Source organism: Diplotaxodon limnothrissa, linkage group LG1, assembly GCF_057381915.1.
Source record: "Diplotaxodon limnothrissa isolate DT_005_m linkage group LG1, D_limnothrissa_male_GT1.1, whole genome shotgun sequence".
NCBI classification, from domain to species: Eukaryota; Metazoa; Chordata; class Actinopteri; order Cichliformes; family Cichlidae; genus Diplotaxodon; species Diplotaxodon limnothrissa.
Window position 1 is genome coordinate 30,799,388 of NC_140596.1, and position 16,866 is coordinate 30,816,253.

The 16,866-nt window shown below is 41.6% G+C and overlaps 1 protein-coding gene across 2 annotated transcripts in view; it reads right to left on the reverse strand.

The window, feature by feature from the left end:
- Positions 1 to 2,255: 2,255 nt before the first annotated feature.
- The window catches only part of glceb (glucuronic acid epimerase b), a 61,145-nt gene continuing 46,534 nt past the window's right edge, over positions 2,256 to 16,866 (reverse strand). For both annotated transcript variants that reach the window (XM_085349757.1, XM_085349751.1), the window contains exons 4-6: positions 12,777 to 13,022; positions 3,840 to 4,132; positions 2,256 to 3,407 (exon numbers count right to left, since the gene is read on the reverse strand). In XM_085349757.1, the coding sequence (XP_085205883.1) occupies positions 2,676 to 3,407; positions 3,840 to 4,132; positions 12,777 to 13,022 (1,271 nt within the window). In that variant the 3' untranslated portion in view covers positions 2,256 to 2,675. The remainder of the gene's footprint in view (positions 3,408 to 3,839; positions 4,133 to 12,776; positions 13,023 to 16,866) is intronic.

Below are 16,866 nucleotides of genomic sequence, written 5' to 3' on the forward strand. Positions count from 1 at the left end.
GTTACCCCCCCCTCCCCACCCCCGCCCTCAACGGACATATTTCTGCTCGTCGTGTATAAATTATGCAAGTGTTTACAGGAAGAAAAAGCCAACAGGAAGTAAAGAAAACTAGAATCAGCAAAAACAACAACAACAACAAAAAGAAAAACCCTAACAGATTACCCAAAGATCTCAAACATCTTTTATGGTATAAACATTCCCACAACCTATAAAGGAGAAAAATGAATAAAAATGAATATAATCATCATTAAAAAAAAAAGATTGATGGAAAATAAATGTTAAAAGTTATAAGGTTTCCTCTTTATTGGACACAGTTGTAATTTTTCAATTATAAAACAAGAGTACAAAAACAATAAATGACAAAGCAGGGTTATATAACAAATAGATTAGAGACATGCTTACACATTAGAACCATTATTTTGAGAACCAAACGTTTTTTTGTGATTAAACTTGATGTTTAAAAATGTGCATTATTGTGTTCTGCTTTTCTACTGAAGTCAGGATTTGTTAATCAGTTTGGAAAAAGGGAACTTGGATGTATTTTTGTCCTGCCAGTGCAAACTCAAACAACCTGAAACGCTGGCTTTGTGGGAAAACGATTTTTGTCTCAAAAAACTGGCGTTATATATATATTTTTTTAAACAGGATTCAGAAGAAACCAATCTGCAGCTTCTTTAAATCTTCAAAGCTGGATCAATGAAAGCCTCATTGCTGCTGAGGGCTCCGCTTTGTGTTGTTTGTGAGTACGACGCCGGTGAACGCTGACTCATCCGTGAGCAGCGACTGTACCGTGAACAGGCTCTCCAGCCTATTAGCCGGGTGAATTGTTAGAGCACAGGCAGGCCTCTTTCTCTGCGCTCGGCGGTCAACAGGGCAGCGCTCAGATTAAAAGCGCCGAGTTCATGCACTCGCAGCGGCTGAGAGGAGCAACGAGAGCCTGCTGGGACCGAGCCTTTGCATGCTCGTCAGGAATTTACCTCCAGCTTTAGTACTTCCTGGCATTGTCTATTTAAATGGTGTGAATTAACATTGTAGTGAGATGCAGCTGTGCTTCTGCTGCCCACGTTCATCTCCTCCAATACACAACAGAGACATCTACACCACCTACGCTTGTATCCTGCAATTATCATGTTCCAAGTATGAGTTACAGAAGAAAGGCTTTTCAGACGAGTTCCCGAGTAAACAACGAGCTGAAAAGGTCAAAAAGGAGGAGGGGAACGAGGGGGGTGGGCACAAGAATGAATTAAAATGTGGCTACGACTGACGGTGCTGATATTCACACCAAGCAAAAAACACAGATCTGAAATTATAACAATGACGTGGGGAGCTGGAGTTTGGCATTTAAAGTTTCACATTAGTATCACCTTTTAACTGATGCCTCTTGGTTAATCTAGTATTAAATGTTTAGCCTCGTTCAGGCCTGCGATCACGCGTGTAAGTAGGAAACACAGTTTTTCCTTTTGAAACAAAACTTTAGATTGTGCAGCTGAAAAGAAGCGAGCATTTATCCTGGTCTTAAATTCAGCCAGCTGGGATTTCTCACATGGGACACACATGTGTTAATAAACACGCTGAACTCAAAGTTAATCATATGTGAAGTTGCAACCTTGAACAAAAACGGTTACACGGTGGTATCACTGCCTGACCATCGGATACAGGTAGCAACATTACAGAAGCTACAGCTAATTATGATAACTTCCTCATTTTTAAGCATTATTGCAGGGCTGCATTGATTTATCTCAGTGAATACCACAGGAACAATCACATTGCTACTGAGAACGAGCTCGATTATTACTCAGAGCAGCTTTCAAGCAGCTTAACAGAAGCCTCACATTTACTTTAGAGGGGAAAAGATAAATCTACTAAAGACATAATACTATAATTATTGGCTAACATTAATCTGTGTTTAGACAGAATCATAAAACGTTTGATTTTCTAGCATTTCCACAAAGGGATGAATTCTCTAATAAACATCTCTAACCAAACATTAAATGTGAGACACTTAAAAAAAAAGTCCTGCGTTGTAATTTAAAACTGTTTAGTATTGAAGGGTTTGCATTAAAAATGTTGTTGTGGTGAAATATTCGAATGCTTCTTATATATTGAAAAGATGCGCTTTTTTGTTTTTTGGCAACGTTCTCCTTCAAATAATTTATAATATATTCTGTTATATACAGTTTGTTTTAATAAACTTTAATCTGAAATGACGTTAAAAAAAATACAATTGCAGAAGAAAAATGTGCTGGATGCATCGAAGAATGTCTGAAATGTGATTCACAGAGTTTTTAATCTTTCACCAATGTCATATATTCTTTTTAAAAACGCACACACACACGCACGAACACATACACACTTTCTTCCTGAATGCAGACACTCTCACTTTGAAATGAGGTTTGTGCATAACTACAAACACTAACTCAAGAGGTGAAGGAAAAGAAAAGAAACAGGGAGAGGAGAGCTACAGTGGATGTTGCAGAAATTAAAAAACCTGCAACAGAGCACACGAGAGAGTATTGAGAGCTTCAGCTGATTAAACTCATACTTCAGATTTTGGACTTCAACCAGATCGAGGACGTGCACGCGAGCATAGGCCGCTCATTCATTCCTTCAGTCGCACAGAATATATCGATCTTCTTCTCATCTCAGCCTTTATAGTGTGTGGGTTGGAGTTTAGTCTAATTGTGCTTGGCACGAATCCCCTTTAAGTAGGTTTTCCAGCGCTTGACCACATCCTTGAAGATGGGGGAGTTGTCTATGGATGCCAGCAGCTGTAGCTGATTAATGTGTGTGGTGTGATAGTCCCAGCGAGCCAAGTTGGGCGCAGTGCCCAACATGAAGTGACGCAGGTCATAAATGCTCCCAGACCCGGTGTCAAAGAGCGGCAGCATGGCCTTCAGCGACTCCATGCCGCGGCTGAACAGCTGCCCTGCCTCCCTGCCGAGCTTCTCTCCAGCTGTCTCAGTCAAGTCGTAGAGCCCCAGCAGGGAGTAGATGAAGCCGTTGAGCACAAAGGAGCTGGGTGTGGTGGGGTATTCTTCATACCAGTCATACTTGTTCATGAACACAGCTTTGACCCCATGCTGTGCTGAAGGCACCTTATAAGGTCCTACTGCCTTCAGGGCAGCGTTGAGGTACGCCTGGTCCTTGGTGAGGAGGTAGGCTCTCACAAGGGTGGACATGGCCTGGCCCTGAGCCATGGCCGAGTACCAGCCGGGCTCCAGAGGTCTGAAGCCTTCGCCTAGTTTACGGGTGACCATGATAGGCCATCCGCCTCGCTCGTCCTGGTTGCGCAGCAGCCAGTCGCTGGCGGCAAAGAAGGCGGCCATGTGCGCAGTGGTGGAGATGGTGATGTTGTCAACAAATCCACGCCCATGCAGGACTAATCGCACCACACGTCTGGGCATAATCTGAAAAGAGACAGTAGATGAAGGGAGTTAGGACTTGGCATTCATGAGTTCAACACACTGCAGATTTAGTCTTCATAAAGCCAAATAATAACAGTATTTAGTTCACATACATGGAGTTAAATCTAACACAAAGAAACCCTCTGACACAATACAAGTGGCAAAGACTTGTAAGTAGCTTTGATAATGAAAAGCATACATTACCATAAATGTAACTATACTTCCTTAATGGACTGTTTTCTATAAAATGTGAGAAAGTAGTGAAAAATGTACAAAAAGTACATTAAAAGGTTTTTTTGTGGAACTTTTGCTTTTAAAATGAGAGCTGCCAGTTCAACTAATCAACTAATTATCCCAGCTGCAAGTGCATCGTCACTAGACCACAAATATTTGAGCAGAGGTGCTTTTTGAACCAGCGCTTTGAGTTGAACGGACCTTTGTGGCCTTAACAGCCTTTGTGTTGGACAGCCCGACGCCCTTCCTGAGGTCGGTGAGCAGATCCCGGGTCAGAGTGCTCCAAGCGGTTCGCGGTCCAATCCCGTAGGTGATGTCACGCTCTCTGAAGGCGATGAGCTGTGTGCTGGTCACGTAGTGGATTGTGAAGGGAGGGCCCTTCTCTGTGGTTTCAAGGATTACAGACACGCTGCCGTTGGAGATAAACTTGAGGTCCAAGCTGAGGATGAAGTCTTTGGAGTTGCCCATCTGGAGGGACACGCCTTCGGAGGAGTCTGTGGTAATGGGAAGTGAGTGGGGTGGGTGCAGCAGATAAATAAGTCAAAATTGCGGGAGAAAAAACATTTATTCAAAGACACTTGGTCTCATTTGACTGACTTCTTTAAGAACTTGATGATTACTGGCTGATAACGTGCTATTTTTAGTTTACTGGAAGCTTTTTAAATCCGAGTCTGTCTCTTAATACACTCCTCTGGTAGTCTGTTTATATAATGGCTCATCTTTTTTTTCCCTTTTTTAATACTCTCAATGATCAATCACAATGAGCCTACTTTAGAATCAATCACTGGTCAGAAGCTTAACATTTTAACTACCCTGGATTTTGTATTATTACCCATGTGATGTTCCTTGCTGTTTGTGTGTGTGTGAGAGAGAGTGCACACACACACACACACACACACACACACACACACACACACACTAGGACGAGCTTCTCCTGGGATGTGCAGTACGGCTGTGTCTCTGCACACTGAGCTTAATAAGGAGGACAGAGAGGAGAGAGAAGACAGTGTGGAAAGGAATAGAGGAGCAGTATGAGGGAACAACAGAGTGAAAGAAGAAGTTGATATACTGCAACTTCTCTATTTGCATCCCCGCATCTCCTCCAGTCAGAGCTTAAGTAGAAACTCGGATGATTTTTACTTTCCACACTGCCACCTCTGACACTGGATCACCTTTGTGTCACTATAGTTCAGCTCCGACTTCATTTCAAGACCCCGAAGCAGCGAGCGGTTCAAGAATGATCTCTGCTTTTGCCTTACTCTTTGGTGTGCACAGCAGAAAAACAACAAAAAAAACGAGGAGAATGTTTTCTAATCGAGGCTCCTCCAAGGATAAAGAAGAGAAAGGGTCAAAAAGTCAAGGAAAAGGAGAGTAATGGAGTGATGGCTCACACAAGAGCTCTTAAAGCCAGGCCTAGATGGGAGAGGGTGAAAATGAGCCAATAGTGAGGAGACAATTGAAATCAGAAGACGGAGAGATCTCACATCACATACGCTGAGAAAGCAGAAGCAGATGAGGCCTAGTGAGGCTCAAAGACAGTCGATCAGGAAGAGAATGAAGGAGAGAGACAGTCTGGCAGGGGCCTCTGGATGACTACGGCTCTTTAATGCACTCATAAATCCATTACTTAAGGCAATGCAGAGAGTAAGTGGATTTGTACTCTGGCCCTGTGATTACTCTGCCATCAATAAAGGATGGGCAGGGAATATAGACGAGATTCCACCTCCACCGCTCGGGCTCCCTAGCTGTTTAGCAATAAGTCTGGAGACGGGGATGACACGCGGCTAGAAATACGCCTGTGTAAATCACGCTTGTGTACATGACCGAGTGTGTGAGACGAACACTTGAAAGCGTGCACAGTGCCTGCAGTACATGTTCGGACAACAAAAGACCTGACAAGTGACGAGACAACAGTCGATGGAAGTGTGATTTTTCCATCACTACAGCACACGCACAGCTAAAACAGCAAATTTAATTAAAAAACAATAATAAGTGGTGTTTTTTTGGAAAGTTTTAATGTATTTAGGACTGCAAAGTGTTTTTTTTTTTCGATATTGATTAATCAGTCAGTTTTTTCCCCCCAAACTGTGAGAAAATTCCTCTTTGGTTACTTCAGTCTTCAGTCTGTGCAGAAAGCTCTTCAGCAGCTTTACACCTAATGCTCTGAAATTCCCCTGCACCATTCTTCTTTGAAACTTTGTGTTATTTTGCACGGGGATTGTGAGCAAACAGCATTTTTCCAAGACCCTAGAAGATCTCGATAAATACTCAGCCACGACAGACACTGTTGACTTTGATATGAAAAGATACAATTCTAAAGACTTTTTTGAAAATCACACCTTTCTCTGCAACACCACCTCAAAGTATTTACATGCAGGATAATCTCTCGGTATAGTTGCATTCTTTTTCCTGTGATGGGTTCAGATTGCTTAATAATCCACAAAGGATTCAAAGAAAGACGTTTCACGCCTGTGACCCGGCGCTACCGCTTTTGATGTCGAATCCACCGTTTACAGTTCAGTCTCCTTCACCTCTATCAGAGCTGTTTTTAAGCTGCTCAAATGCAAACGCCACATCTCTTATCTCTGCAGCCTCACATTCAGCCATCAGACGAGAGGTGGGCGACTTCTCATCAAGAGCGCCCACAAAATAGGACTATAAGAATTAAAATAAAAACAAAAAGCACCAAGATTTGCAAGGATGTAACGGAGCAAAGAGCAGCTGCTGGAAGTTAACCAACCTTCCAAGTTCAACTTTATTGTCACTTCAACCATATACAGTTTAAAAATACACAGTGAGGCGAAACAACGTTCCTCCAGGAACCAAGGTGCTACAAGACAAGTTAGTGCAAAAAAAAAAAAAAAATATAATATATCTAGTAATAATATTGTGCAAAAGAGCATTTACAGGTTGGTGTGTGCGATGGTTTGGTGGTGTAGGTCAGTGTGTTTGCGCTTTGTGTTGGTTAGTCAGTCCAGTCTCAATGTTTTGAGGTATTTGAGTTAAGCTGAGTGATAATGTTAGTGTATGTGTGTGTGTGCGTGTTTATCAGTCAGTCCCTTTTTGCTGAGGAGACGGATGGCTTGTGGAAAAAAGCTGTTGCACAGTCTGGATGTGCGTGCCCGAATGCTTCGGTACCTTTTTCCAGATGACAGGAGTGTAAAGAGTGTGTGAGAGGGGTGTGTCCGATCAGCCACAATGCTGGTGGCTTTGCGAATGCAGCGTGTGGTGTAGATGTCCTCAATAGAGGGTAGAGAGACCCCGATGATCTTCTCTGCTGTTCCCACTATCCGCTGTAGGGTCTTGCGGTCTGATATGGCACAGCTCCCAAACCAGACAGTGATGCAGCCGCTCAGGATGCTCTCAATAGTTCCTCTATAGAAGGTGGTCAGGATCGGTGGTGGAAGCCGGGCCTTTCTCAGTCTTCTCAGAAAGAAGAGACGCTGTTGGGCTTTCTTGTGCAGGGAGCTGGTGTTGAGGGACCAGCCGAGGTCCTTCTCCAGGTGTACACCCAGGAATTTGGTGCTGTCAACGATCTCCACAGAGGAGCCGTTGATGCTCAGCGGTGAGTGGTCGCCTCGTGTCCTCCTAAAGTCAACAACCATCTCTTTTGTCTTGTCAACATTCAGAGACAGGTTGTTGTCCTTACACCAGTCCGTTAGTCTCTGCACTTCCTCTCTGTACGCTGACTCGTCGTTCTTGCTAATGAGACCCACCACGGTCGTGTCATCAGCGAATTTAATGATGTGATTTGAACTGTGTGTTGCTACACAGTCATGAGTCAGCAGTGTGAACAGCAGAGGACTGAGCACACAGCCTTGTGGGGCCCCAGTGCTCAGTGTGGTGGTGCTGGAGGTGCAGTTCCCCTAAATGATCCCCGCTGATCTGGGAAAAACTACTTGTTCTGTTCGAAGCATGAAATCAGATTGTGGTAGCAGTTATTATTGACTGACATATTTATTAGATCACTGACTGGGTTTGGTTGAAAAAGGAAGAAAAATTCCTGAAAGGATATTTTGTGTTCATACATTAAAAAAAAGACAAAGTAAGCCGACTGTGGTTCAGTATCATCACTAAACCTCATGTAGCTGATGTTAGCTGTTCTTCCTCTCCATCTACATACATTATTATTAAGTATTTACTAAAGTGAAACCATGGCTCTGTACTAATCTGAGACATGTCAACCATAATGCTTATCCTACAAGCAGTGTAGCTATTAGGGCTGCCACGATTTGTCGACTAGTCACGATTACGTCGACTATCAAAATCGTCGACGACTGATTTAATAGTCGACGCGTCGTTTGAAGCTTTGTAAGATCACAAAAGACGCAGGAATAAGTGGCAGGATTTAAGAGTGTAATAACGGACTGAAACAGAAGATGGCAGCATTGCATGTACAAGGATGTCAGCTACCGTTAAACCCCGAAGAAGAAGAAGAAGCAGCTGTGTCCCAGAATTCATAGCGCGGCCCAGCGCAGTTTCCAACAATGGCGGCAGCTGGTTAGTTTTAATGTTACTCTTATTATTCTTTCTGGGTCACAAAATAAACGTTTAACATATTTTCAGGCGAGAATGTAGCTGTGTAAACCTCAAATATCTGCTCAGTTTATCAGGACACCACATATTTTCAAAAGCGCTCCGACGTTTTCGGAGACATCTGTTACCCACTAGCTCGTTAGCGAGCCGGGGGCGAGGCTCACTAGCGCCGTGAGAACACCGGACTCCCGGCAAATTGTTTTCAAACCCACCGCCGTCTTTCGCTACTCAGGTTAAATATATATGAGTCACTTAGATAAATTAAAAATGTTGTTGTTTGGCTTTTTTTTTTAGTATTTTATTTGTTCCTGAGTAAATCGGTTTGTCTGAGATTAAAGTTATAGTTTTTACACAGCTGAATAAACGTCAAGCAGACAGCTGATTATCAGAAGTGTGAGATGCTCCAGAATATACTCCAGTGTCCTGTTATATTTTAGATAGCAAGGAGTTTATTAAACTTCACCGAAACAATCCGCAAATTTCATTAAAATTTAATAAACTATCATCTTGTCTTTATTTTTAGTTAGCACAGACCTTAATCAGAATCAGAATCAGAATCAGAATACTTTATTGATCCCTGGGGGAAATTATTTTTTGTTACAGTGCTCCATTTTAAACCAACATTAAGATAAGACAGACAATACGCTAACTAAGAATAAACACTTAAAGCTGTAAGCTAATGATAGTTATATAAGAGCAGATGCTGCTGGTGCAATAAGCTGTAGTTTTGCGTCCAGTGGATGATGATCTGATTAGTCGACTAATCGCAAAAATAATCGGTGACTAGTCGACTATCAAAATAATCGTTTGTGGCAGCCCTAGTAGCTATTAGCCATTTCTCATGAGTAACACCGTTTCTGTAGCAAAACTAGTAAGTGTATGTAGTTGCTGCTTTTTTGCCGAGGGACTAGGCTGCTCTTTAACCGGTCTCAACATGACAGTAATGATACAGTACAAGTCTGGAAACTCAGACACAGACACAGGCTAACTCGCTTTTCCTCGATTGAACGAGTGGTGAAGGGTGACTCGTTGCGGTCACAAAGGATGGCACTGTTCATGCCAAAGTTGCCGTGCAGATTGTACCACAGATACCCGCGCAGGGTCGTCTGCACACACCACAAAAGCTATTTTTCTTTGATAGCGTGATTCCACCTTATCAGGGGAACAAAGTGCATTTCTGAACTATCAACCAACCACAAGGGGATTGAGAAAATAAAGGTGCTCAGTGGCAGACAGCGTTTGGGCAGGAAAGTGCAGATGGTGGATGGTAGGTTATTATCAGGGGACTGACGATTGATCCAGTTGTCAGAGGCTTGGAGAGATTGCTCAACACTCGTGCCCTAGATACAGTAAGGAGGAAAGAAAAAAAAAGAAGGACTGCAACAGGAAGAAGGGAGTAGGAGGAGGAAGTGTAGGGAGGCAGAGACAGAAAGGAAAACTGACAGCAGAGGAAGAAAATGAGGAAAGTTTGATGAGAGACAAGAATAAGGCATCAGAATGGATTGGGGAAATATGACTGCAATGTTTAGGAAGCACAGGAGTGCTGAGGGGCGATAAGTGGGTGGAAATAAGTCAACAGAGGTGGAAGACTGACAGAAATCTGGAGTAGACAGGGAAGATAAATTGAGAATGAAGGCTACTTAGTGAGAAATGATCATGATAACATGAAGTCAAGGTAGGAAAGAGCAATAATGGTGAGCTCAGCTTTAAAGCAAAGTGAGCAAGCAGCAGGGAGAAAAAAGTGGAGGGTGGTGGAAAAAAAGAAATTGGTGATGATGAGAGGTTGAAAGTGGAAGGGGGGGGGGGGGAGATTACTGTAGAGACAGGAGCTCGGCAGAGGACGGGACGGAGAGTGTGTCCTGGAAACATCAGCAGGAGATCAGAGGAGAATAAAGACAGCTCACAGTCAGCACCGGGTATAAGATGTTGACTTCTTCCGATCCCCAAAATAACTCTGCCAGCTATCTCCTGGCCTCGGTCACTTTAAAGCTCTAAAACTAGGCCAAGATCTCCAATCTTTACTGTAACAACCAATCTGATGAGTAGAGCTTTAATTTACCACTCGAAAGATGCACAGAGGTGCTGCATTTCCTGTTTCACAACATAATAACAGAAAACACTGCACACTGTCTAGAGTCTGATCATGTGTTAACAATAGAGCCTGACCAAGTTTTAAGACCATTACTGATATTAAAGTTTATCTTATCTTATATTTGGCGACTTAAAAATCTCCTATCAGCTGATGTTTTTTCACCGTTTTAGACACATGAAATGAAACATTTATCAAGCTGGTAAGAGTATTTATTTGAGCATCAGTGTGAATCCCAAAGCAAAAGAACACGTTTGGAGTCCCCAGCCTTAGCTGAGACCACCGTTTCATGCTCTGCTACCTTACAGTTAACCTAAATGAACATTAGCCCGTGCAAATCCTGCTTTTCCTGGGAATATTATTTGTGTCAGTGGTTGATGCTTTTATTATAGAGATACTCTGCAAATGTGACTTTTACAACAGCCAGTGCATAGCTGCCGTTTCACACTGTGTATTTTGTACTTGTTGTTAGATCATCGTTGGAATAAGGTATGCTACAGAGTGAACATCTCAGGTGCAGTGCTGTCTTCGATAGTAAAGTATAGTGTCGAGAAAGACGCCCATATTGCAGCATTCCCAAGGGATCCTCTATATTTATCATCCCCTAGGATTCTCAGACTATTCTCACACTTCCAATTTTAAACTATAAACTCTTGCAAAAAAAATAAAATAACAAACTGAAACAATTTGAAATAAATGTACTAACATATTTGTGACAAGTATTAAATCATAAGATTAATGGTTCTGTGGGAGCATCTGTGCTCACTAGTTTTCTTTACAGTGTTAAATCCAATAACTTTGTGCTACCTGCAAGCTTATCTGAAACAAACATAAGGTCGTTTGTTAATGTTTGTACTTCTACAAAGAATCTAAAACTGAGTGTAAAGCTACACAGAAGAGCACATTAATCAAACACCAGCCGAGTCTCCTTTTTTTTTCTTAATTTGCCGACTCACAGGATTAACACGGACATGACAAGAGTTGAGTAAATACGTCACAGAGAGTTAATAAATCATAATACAAGCTACAGTCTAAGCACTCTTAGATCAACCATTTCAGTCTAAATATGCATATATGAAATTATTCAGGCATACTCTGAAGCAGATGTAACAGCAATTTATTTCTCCCTAAATGGCACCGCGTCTCCTCCAAGTCAACCACACGGTGAGAATAAGAGTCGCCTGCTCAAACTTGCAGTATCTTATCCATACCCACCACATGCTGCAGCCCTCAATACAACTCTGTTTGGAACAATGTAAAAACATGAAGTGGGAGACTTGTTCCTTTTTCTTTTTTACCCCTTTTTATAGATCAATTTTTAGATGCATAAGAGAGAAGGCCATATGAGTGAGTGAGCTGAATGAAATTAGATTCCTCATAGTTGAAACAGTGCGAAATGGCAGCAAGGACAGCCCCATTATTCAGTCTGTTTTATTACAAGTGATGAAATTCTCCATTTTCTGAAGCCCTATTAACTAAGCACTTATGGAGAAATAGGCAGTATATGTTAATATTCATCAGTCTCTGCTGCGGTTCTTACTGCAACATTCAAATCTCACTGAAACCTCGACAACAAACAAAGAAAACGTCTTCGGTAGCCTTCACTTATCACGAGCCTTCATAGATTATTAATAACACATTCTGTTATGATACTGCTAGTACTGTGTTACTAAAATACATTTTAATTAAGCGTTAAAAAACTAATTGTTGATGAATAAACTCTGGGCAACAGTGATAAAATCATTAATACATCACTTCTGACAGTGTGACAGTTATCTGATGACCACTCAGTGACACTAGCTTGCCACTGCAGCATAGTGAACTACCATTAGCTTCACAGCTATTAATGCTTGTACTAGTATACCGTAGTAGGCAAATCAGCATTAAAAACAATTTGCTTTAAAGGGTTAATCTATTCTACATATGTTTATTAACACATGCAATGGAAATACCCACATACAGTCTAGTAGAAATGTACTTTGAATCGGCTAAAACAGATACTTTTTATACTGACTGCTACAACAGGTCCTGGCAGGAAATAGCTCCTTTTTAAATGGTATAAGTACTCTTGTGTTAACAAAAAGTGACATAAAACAAGTCCTTACAAAGAACACAATAACCTATAATGGCTTTATTTTGCCTGCGACTAATAAAGATGGTGAAGTTCCATTTCAACACCTACATTTACATACTTATGTTTTACCAGAGAGGGAAAAAACTGAACTAATCTCATCAAAATGTTTTTGTCTCTAACACCAGCTGCAATTTCAGTGTCTGATTAATAGGACAAAACAGGATGAAATGTGTGCTTCTTTAACCATCACACTGTCTAAGAATATCATTATGCTGTGGGTCCACTGTCAGACCAGACAGCCTGTCAGCGTACTCTTCCTGTGGCGCTGACTCACTGCAGACTATCATCCTGTCCTCAGGGGATGCTTGCTACAGCCACAGTTAACACGAGATAAGCTTCTTGCCCAGAGGCCATCTGGGCTAATGGAAGGCTTAAATACCTGGAGCGCTGAACTGCCGCACGGAGGTAGCCCTGGTCTTGTCATAGACGCGGCTGAGCCCGCAACCTTTCGGTACACTCCAGGTCGCGGCGTTGGCTCGGCTGTCCCTCTCCTCGGCCGTGTCATAGACATCAACGTGGGGAGCGCGCTCGGTCAGGTTTTTGCTGTAATGGCTCAAACCGTACTGGGAAATCTGGATGGCGTAAAAGTAGCCCTGAGGGCCCCACTGAGTGGACAGAGGCACGCCTGGGTGGAAAGAAAGAAGGAAGAAAAGGAGGATATTAATGTTAAATAAATACTGGAAATAGCCTGATATGCAAGAAGTGCAGTCGCTTTAAAACTGGCTGGAACTTTTATGAAGCACAGCGATGGTTCTTAATCTTGGCTGACATGATAAGCTGGGTTTTCTTTTAAGCTCTTTGCAGTTTATTTCAAGCAGATGTTCTTTTTAAGATGACACTTGTCATAACATTGCCTTACTTTTTTTTTTAAACTTTGTTGAAGAATGACTAAATCTGTTAAGTGCAGCATGACACCGAGTTCATAACCACAGTATAAAAAGAAACTGGTCCAAAATTAAATATTAATACAAACACTGTACAAAAGGGTTAGGGTTGTGTATGGGATTTCCTATGCCCCCTGAATGCACCATCGGGGTGCATGTCCGCAACTTTAGTTCAGAGACAAACGACAGCCAAACAACGGACAGTGTGTGCGTTCATAAGACCGTAAGTTAATGTTTTACTTCACTCAGTTATGTTGGTGTTCAGCCATGAGTGTATTTGATGACTTACCAGCAGTTTCTGCTTCTGTTTAAGTGACGTTATGTACAAGTGGCAGTTCGCTAGCATAACAGATTTGTTTGCTAATTAGCTTCTAGCAGAGAGATTCGTTGTTATCGTGTTGTTGATTCTGTGCTCTGTGTAACAGATGATAAACCGATGTAAAGTTGCCTTCAGTGCATAGTTGTATGCGGTGTGTTAATGCATAATGTCTGACTTTAAGTTTATGTAACCAGGCTGAAGTATAATGTCAGCTTATTTAGCTATATACTGTACTTGAGTACACCTCAGTTGTATCTTTATGTTTATTATGTAATCTGATTCCTAATTGATTGTATTATTATGCTTTGTCTGCAGAAACCACACATACACACACACACTCTATTTCGCCCAGCTGCGGGCACATTCTCAATTGAAAATACAAAGAATGACAACTTTATTCCTGGACTCTGCCTGTTTGTTCCTCTCACATCTGAACATTTGCAAGTGTCCTGACCCGACACTCTGAAGTGATTGCTGCCAGCTCAGATTTCTTTAACCCTTCTGAACAAACACTATAAATTTTAGAACTTCTCATCTCCTGGAGACTAGAGGCCGACTAGGGCAATAAGAAAAAATACCTTTAGTAAAACAAAAACAAAACAAAAAAATTGTTTAAGAGAAGAAGAAAAAGGTTAGAAAATAAATGCCACCAGCTACAATAAATGATTAGACGGTGCGGTGAAATTCAACCTAATCTATTGCATTTCACTGGAGGCGAGCTTCCATGTTCATGCAGCCAAAAATAGCTCAGCCAGGAGAATCACTCTGATTAACAGATAGCTCATTTTAAGACCTTGTGACAGGGAATGCACACGTGCTACCCAAACCCCATCTTTCTAAGAAGAATGTAATAAACTCAGATTAGGGCTGACAATACGCCGCCTTCTTCTAAACTAATCACCACCGCATACATAGCAAGTCCATTTTAGTATCTCCTGTTGTACAGTGTAGAAGTCCAGCTGCCCGACACCAACTCAGGAAGGAAGCTCAATCTTTTTATGACTGAAATGACTTTTTAGGACCCTGTGCACATAAAACTCAGCTCACAAATAAGAAGGAAAAAAAAAGAGCAGGCAATTTCAACAGCAGTTAAAAAGACTGGATGATTATTCACACACGTAGAAAGGAAAGAATCCATTTGCACACATACAGGCACACTCTGGTCAAAGTAGGATCATGCAGCAGTCTTTCAGTTCTTACCCCCATTAAATATACAAAGAAACTCTAATTATTCTCCTTTTATTCAACACACAATTCTTCCTTTTACTTGGCAGCAAGGAGATTTATCGAAACCTCTCCACCTCGATTGATCCTCCGCACGGGGCTCCCAAACACTGCACCAGGAGTTAATGCAGCAACAAGGACTTATTGATGTTCTATTCAAAAACACAGGTATTAGTAACCAATGGCTGCCCATCCATTACGAAGCACACTCGCAGGGGTCTGACCACATGTTCTGTTTACAGTCTACTTCTGCACGCAGAAAACTTGACACAAATAGCTCTTAAGAGATTAATAGCTTACATTTCATGGGCTGCATGTGCGTAAGTGTGAAGAATTATTTCAGAGAGAATTCTTCTTCTTAACTGCAGACTGGCAGTCACACTGACAGGCAGAAAATGTGGCACAATTTTCAGCTGCTCCCCGCAGTGTTTCCAGCGCAGCCTAGCTGCACACATTCACTCCGATCCACAGAGGATTTTCCACGTGCCTGCGCTCATGGTTTCCCTTTCAAAAGTCAACGTGACATAGAAGTGGCCATCAATAAGTTGTGTGAGCAGTCCGTCCTTGCTGCAGCAGGTCAAGCAGAGCTAAAGCTCTTCCGCCAACACCCCCACCCATACCACTCAATTACGTGCTTTGAACCCTGTGAGGCACGCTTAAATTAACAGTTATGCTTTATAACAGCTTTATCACGATGCACTTCATTTTTCTTGTGTTAAAAAGTTCACGCATTAGTGGGTCGCAACATGCACGACTAAAATATTTTTAATAGCTAACATTAATCGGGGGCACATGGCTTCAATAAATACGTGCCATCCGACTGCTCCAATTATCCTCCTCCTCTTAATTTTGGATGGCAGTAAAACCAAGTTAGGAGGCACTGAACAAGTTCATGTGGTGTCTTTGACTCAACGATGTTCTGAACTCTGTTAATAACCTGTCAGGAACTTATTTTAGTGTTTAGATTTCAAGAGACAAGCACAAAGGATGCAGTGATGCCCCAAGAACTGATATTTCACTATACTGTCCATAAATAAGAGCCCAGAAAGACAGCTTGCACGCATTTATACATTCCCACACACACACTTCCATGCCTTAACTCCCTGCCTGGCTTGTTACCGGCATCTCCCTTGACAACTTAAGGAAAATGACTGTCAAAATCCTAACGCTGTGCTACCCACTGCATAACACCAAGTAATCCATATGGAAATGACTGTTAAGCCTCCATATATTTTGCTGACTCCAAAGAGCAGACTTTTCTAGAAAAAGATTGGTCTGTAAATTGCAGTAGGCTCTGAGGCTCGATGCCTACTGGAATTTACACGGAGAGGAAAACTGATACAAATTTTTTTTTCTCTCATTTAAAAAAAAACCAAACAAAAGCTTTGTTTTTTACCTCTACCAGGTCAGGAATATGTAAGCTCCACTGAGCATTTCTTTAATATTAAACAGTGAACCACCGCCGGTAATTTGTAACTTGCTGTTGTGCTGAACTTAGAGGGATTTCAAGCACTTTTGCAGATTTTAGCTTTGTCTAAATGAAATATTTCTTTTCTAAAACACCTCAGAATAACTCACTGTCAAGACAGCCAAAGTACATTGATGGAGAACATTCAGCATGTAGGAGCTAAAGGTAAAGATGTTTTCCTCAGGAGTTGGTGGTTGCCTAAAGCGGAGCTAAAGAAAATAAATATATCTGAATATTCAAGTGCCTTCTTTCTCAGTTTGTCAAAAATATGATGTCAGTGGGATTTTCATGTTGCTCCTTTTCTGCTGGGAGCTAAAATAAAGTAGAAAACAGTTACTAACAACTTAATAAATGAATGATATATTAAGGTTGTGTTTCTGTGAGGTTTTGTTGCAATTCTACTGTATGATAACTAAAAAAAGACTTAATGCAGCTTTAACTTTTGCATCATGGCTGTGTATTTGAGCTGAATACATCAAGAAGCACTTAAGGGAAATGATTTTCTGTTTATTCACATGGACATTACAATTTCTGCAAGTGTGTATAAGAACCTGCTCTAAATGCAGCATATGCT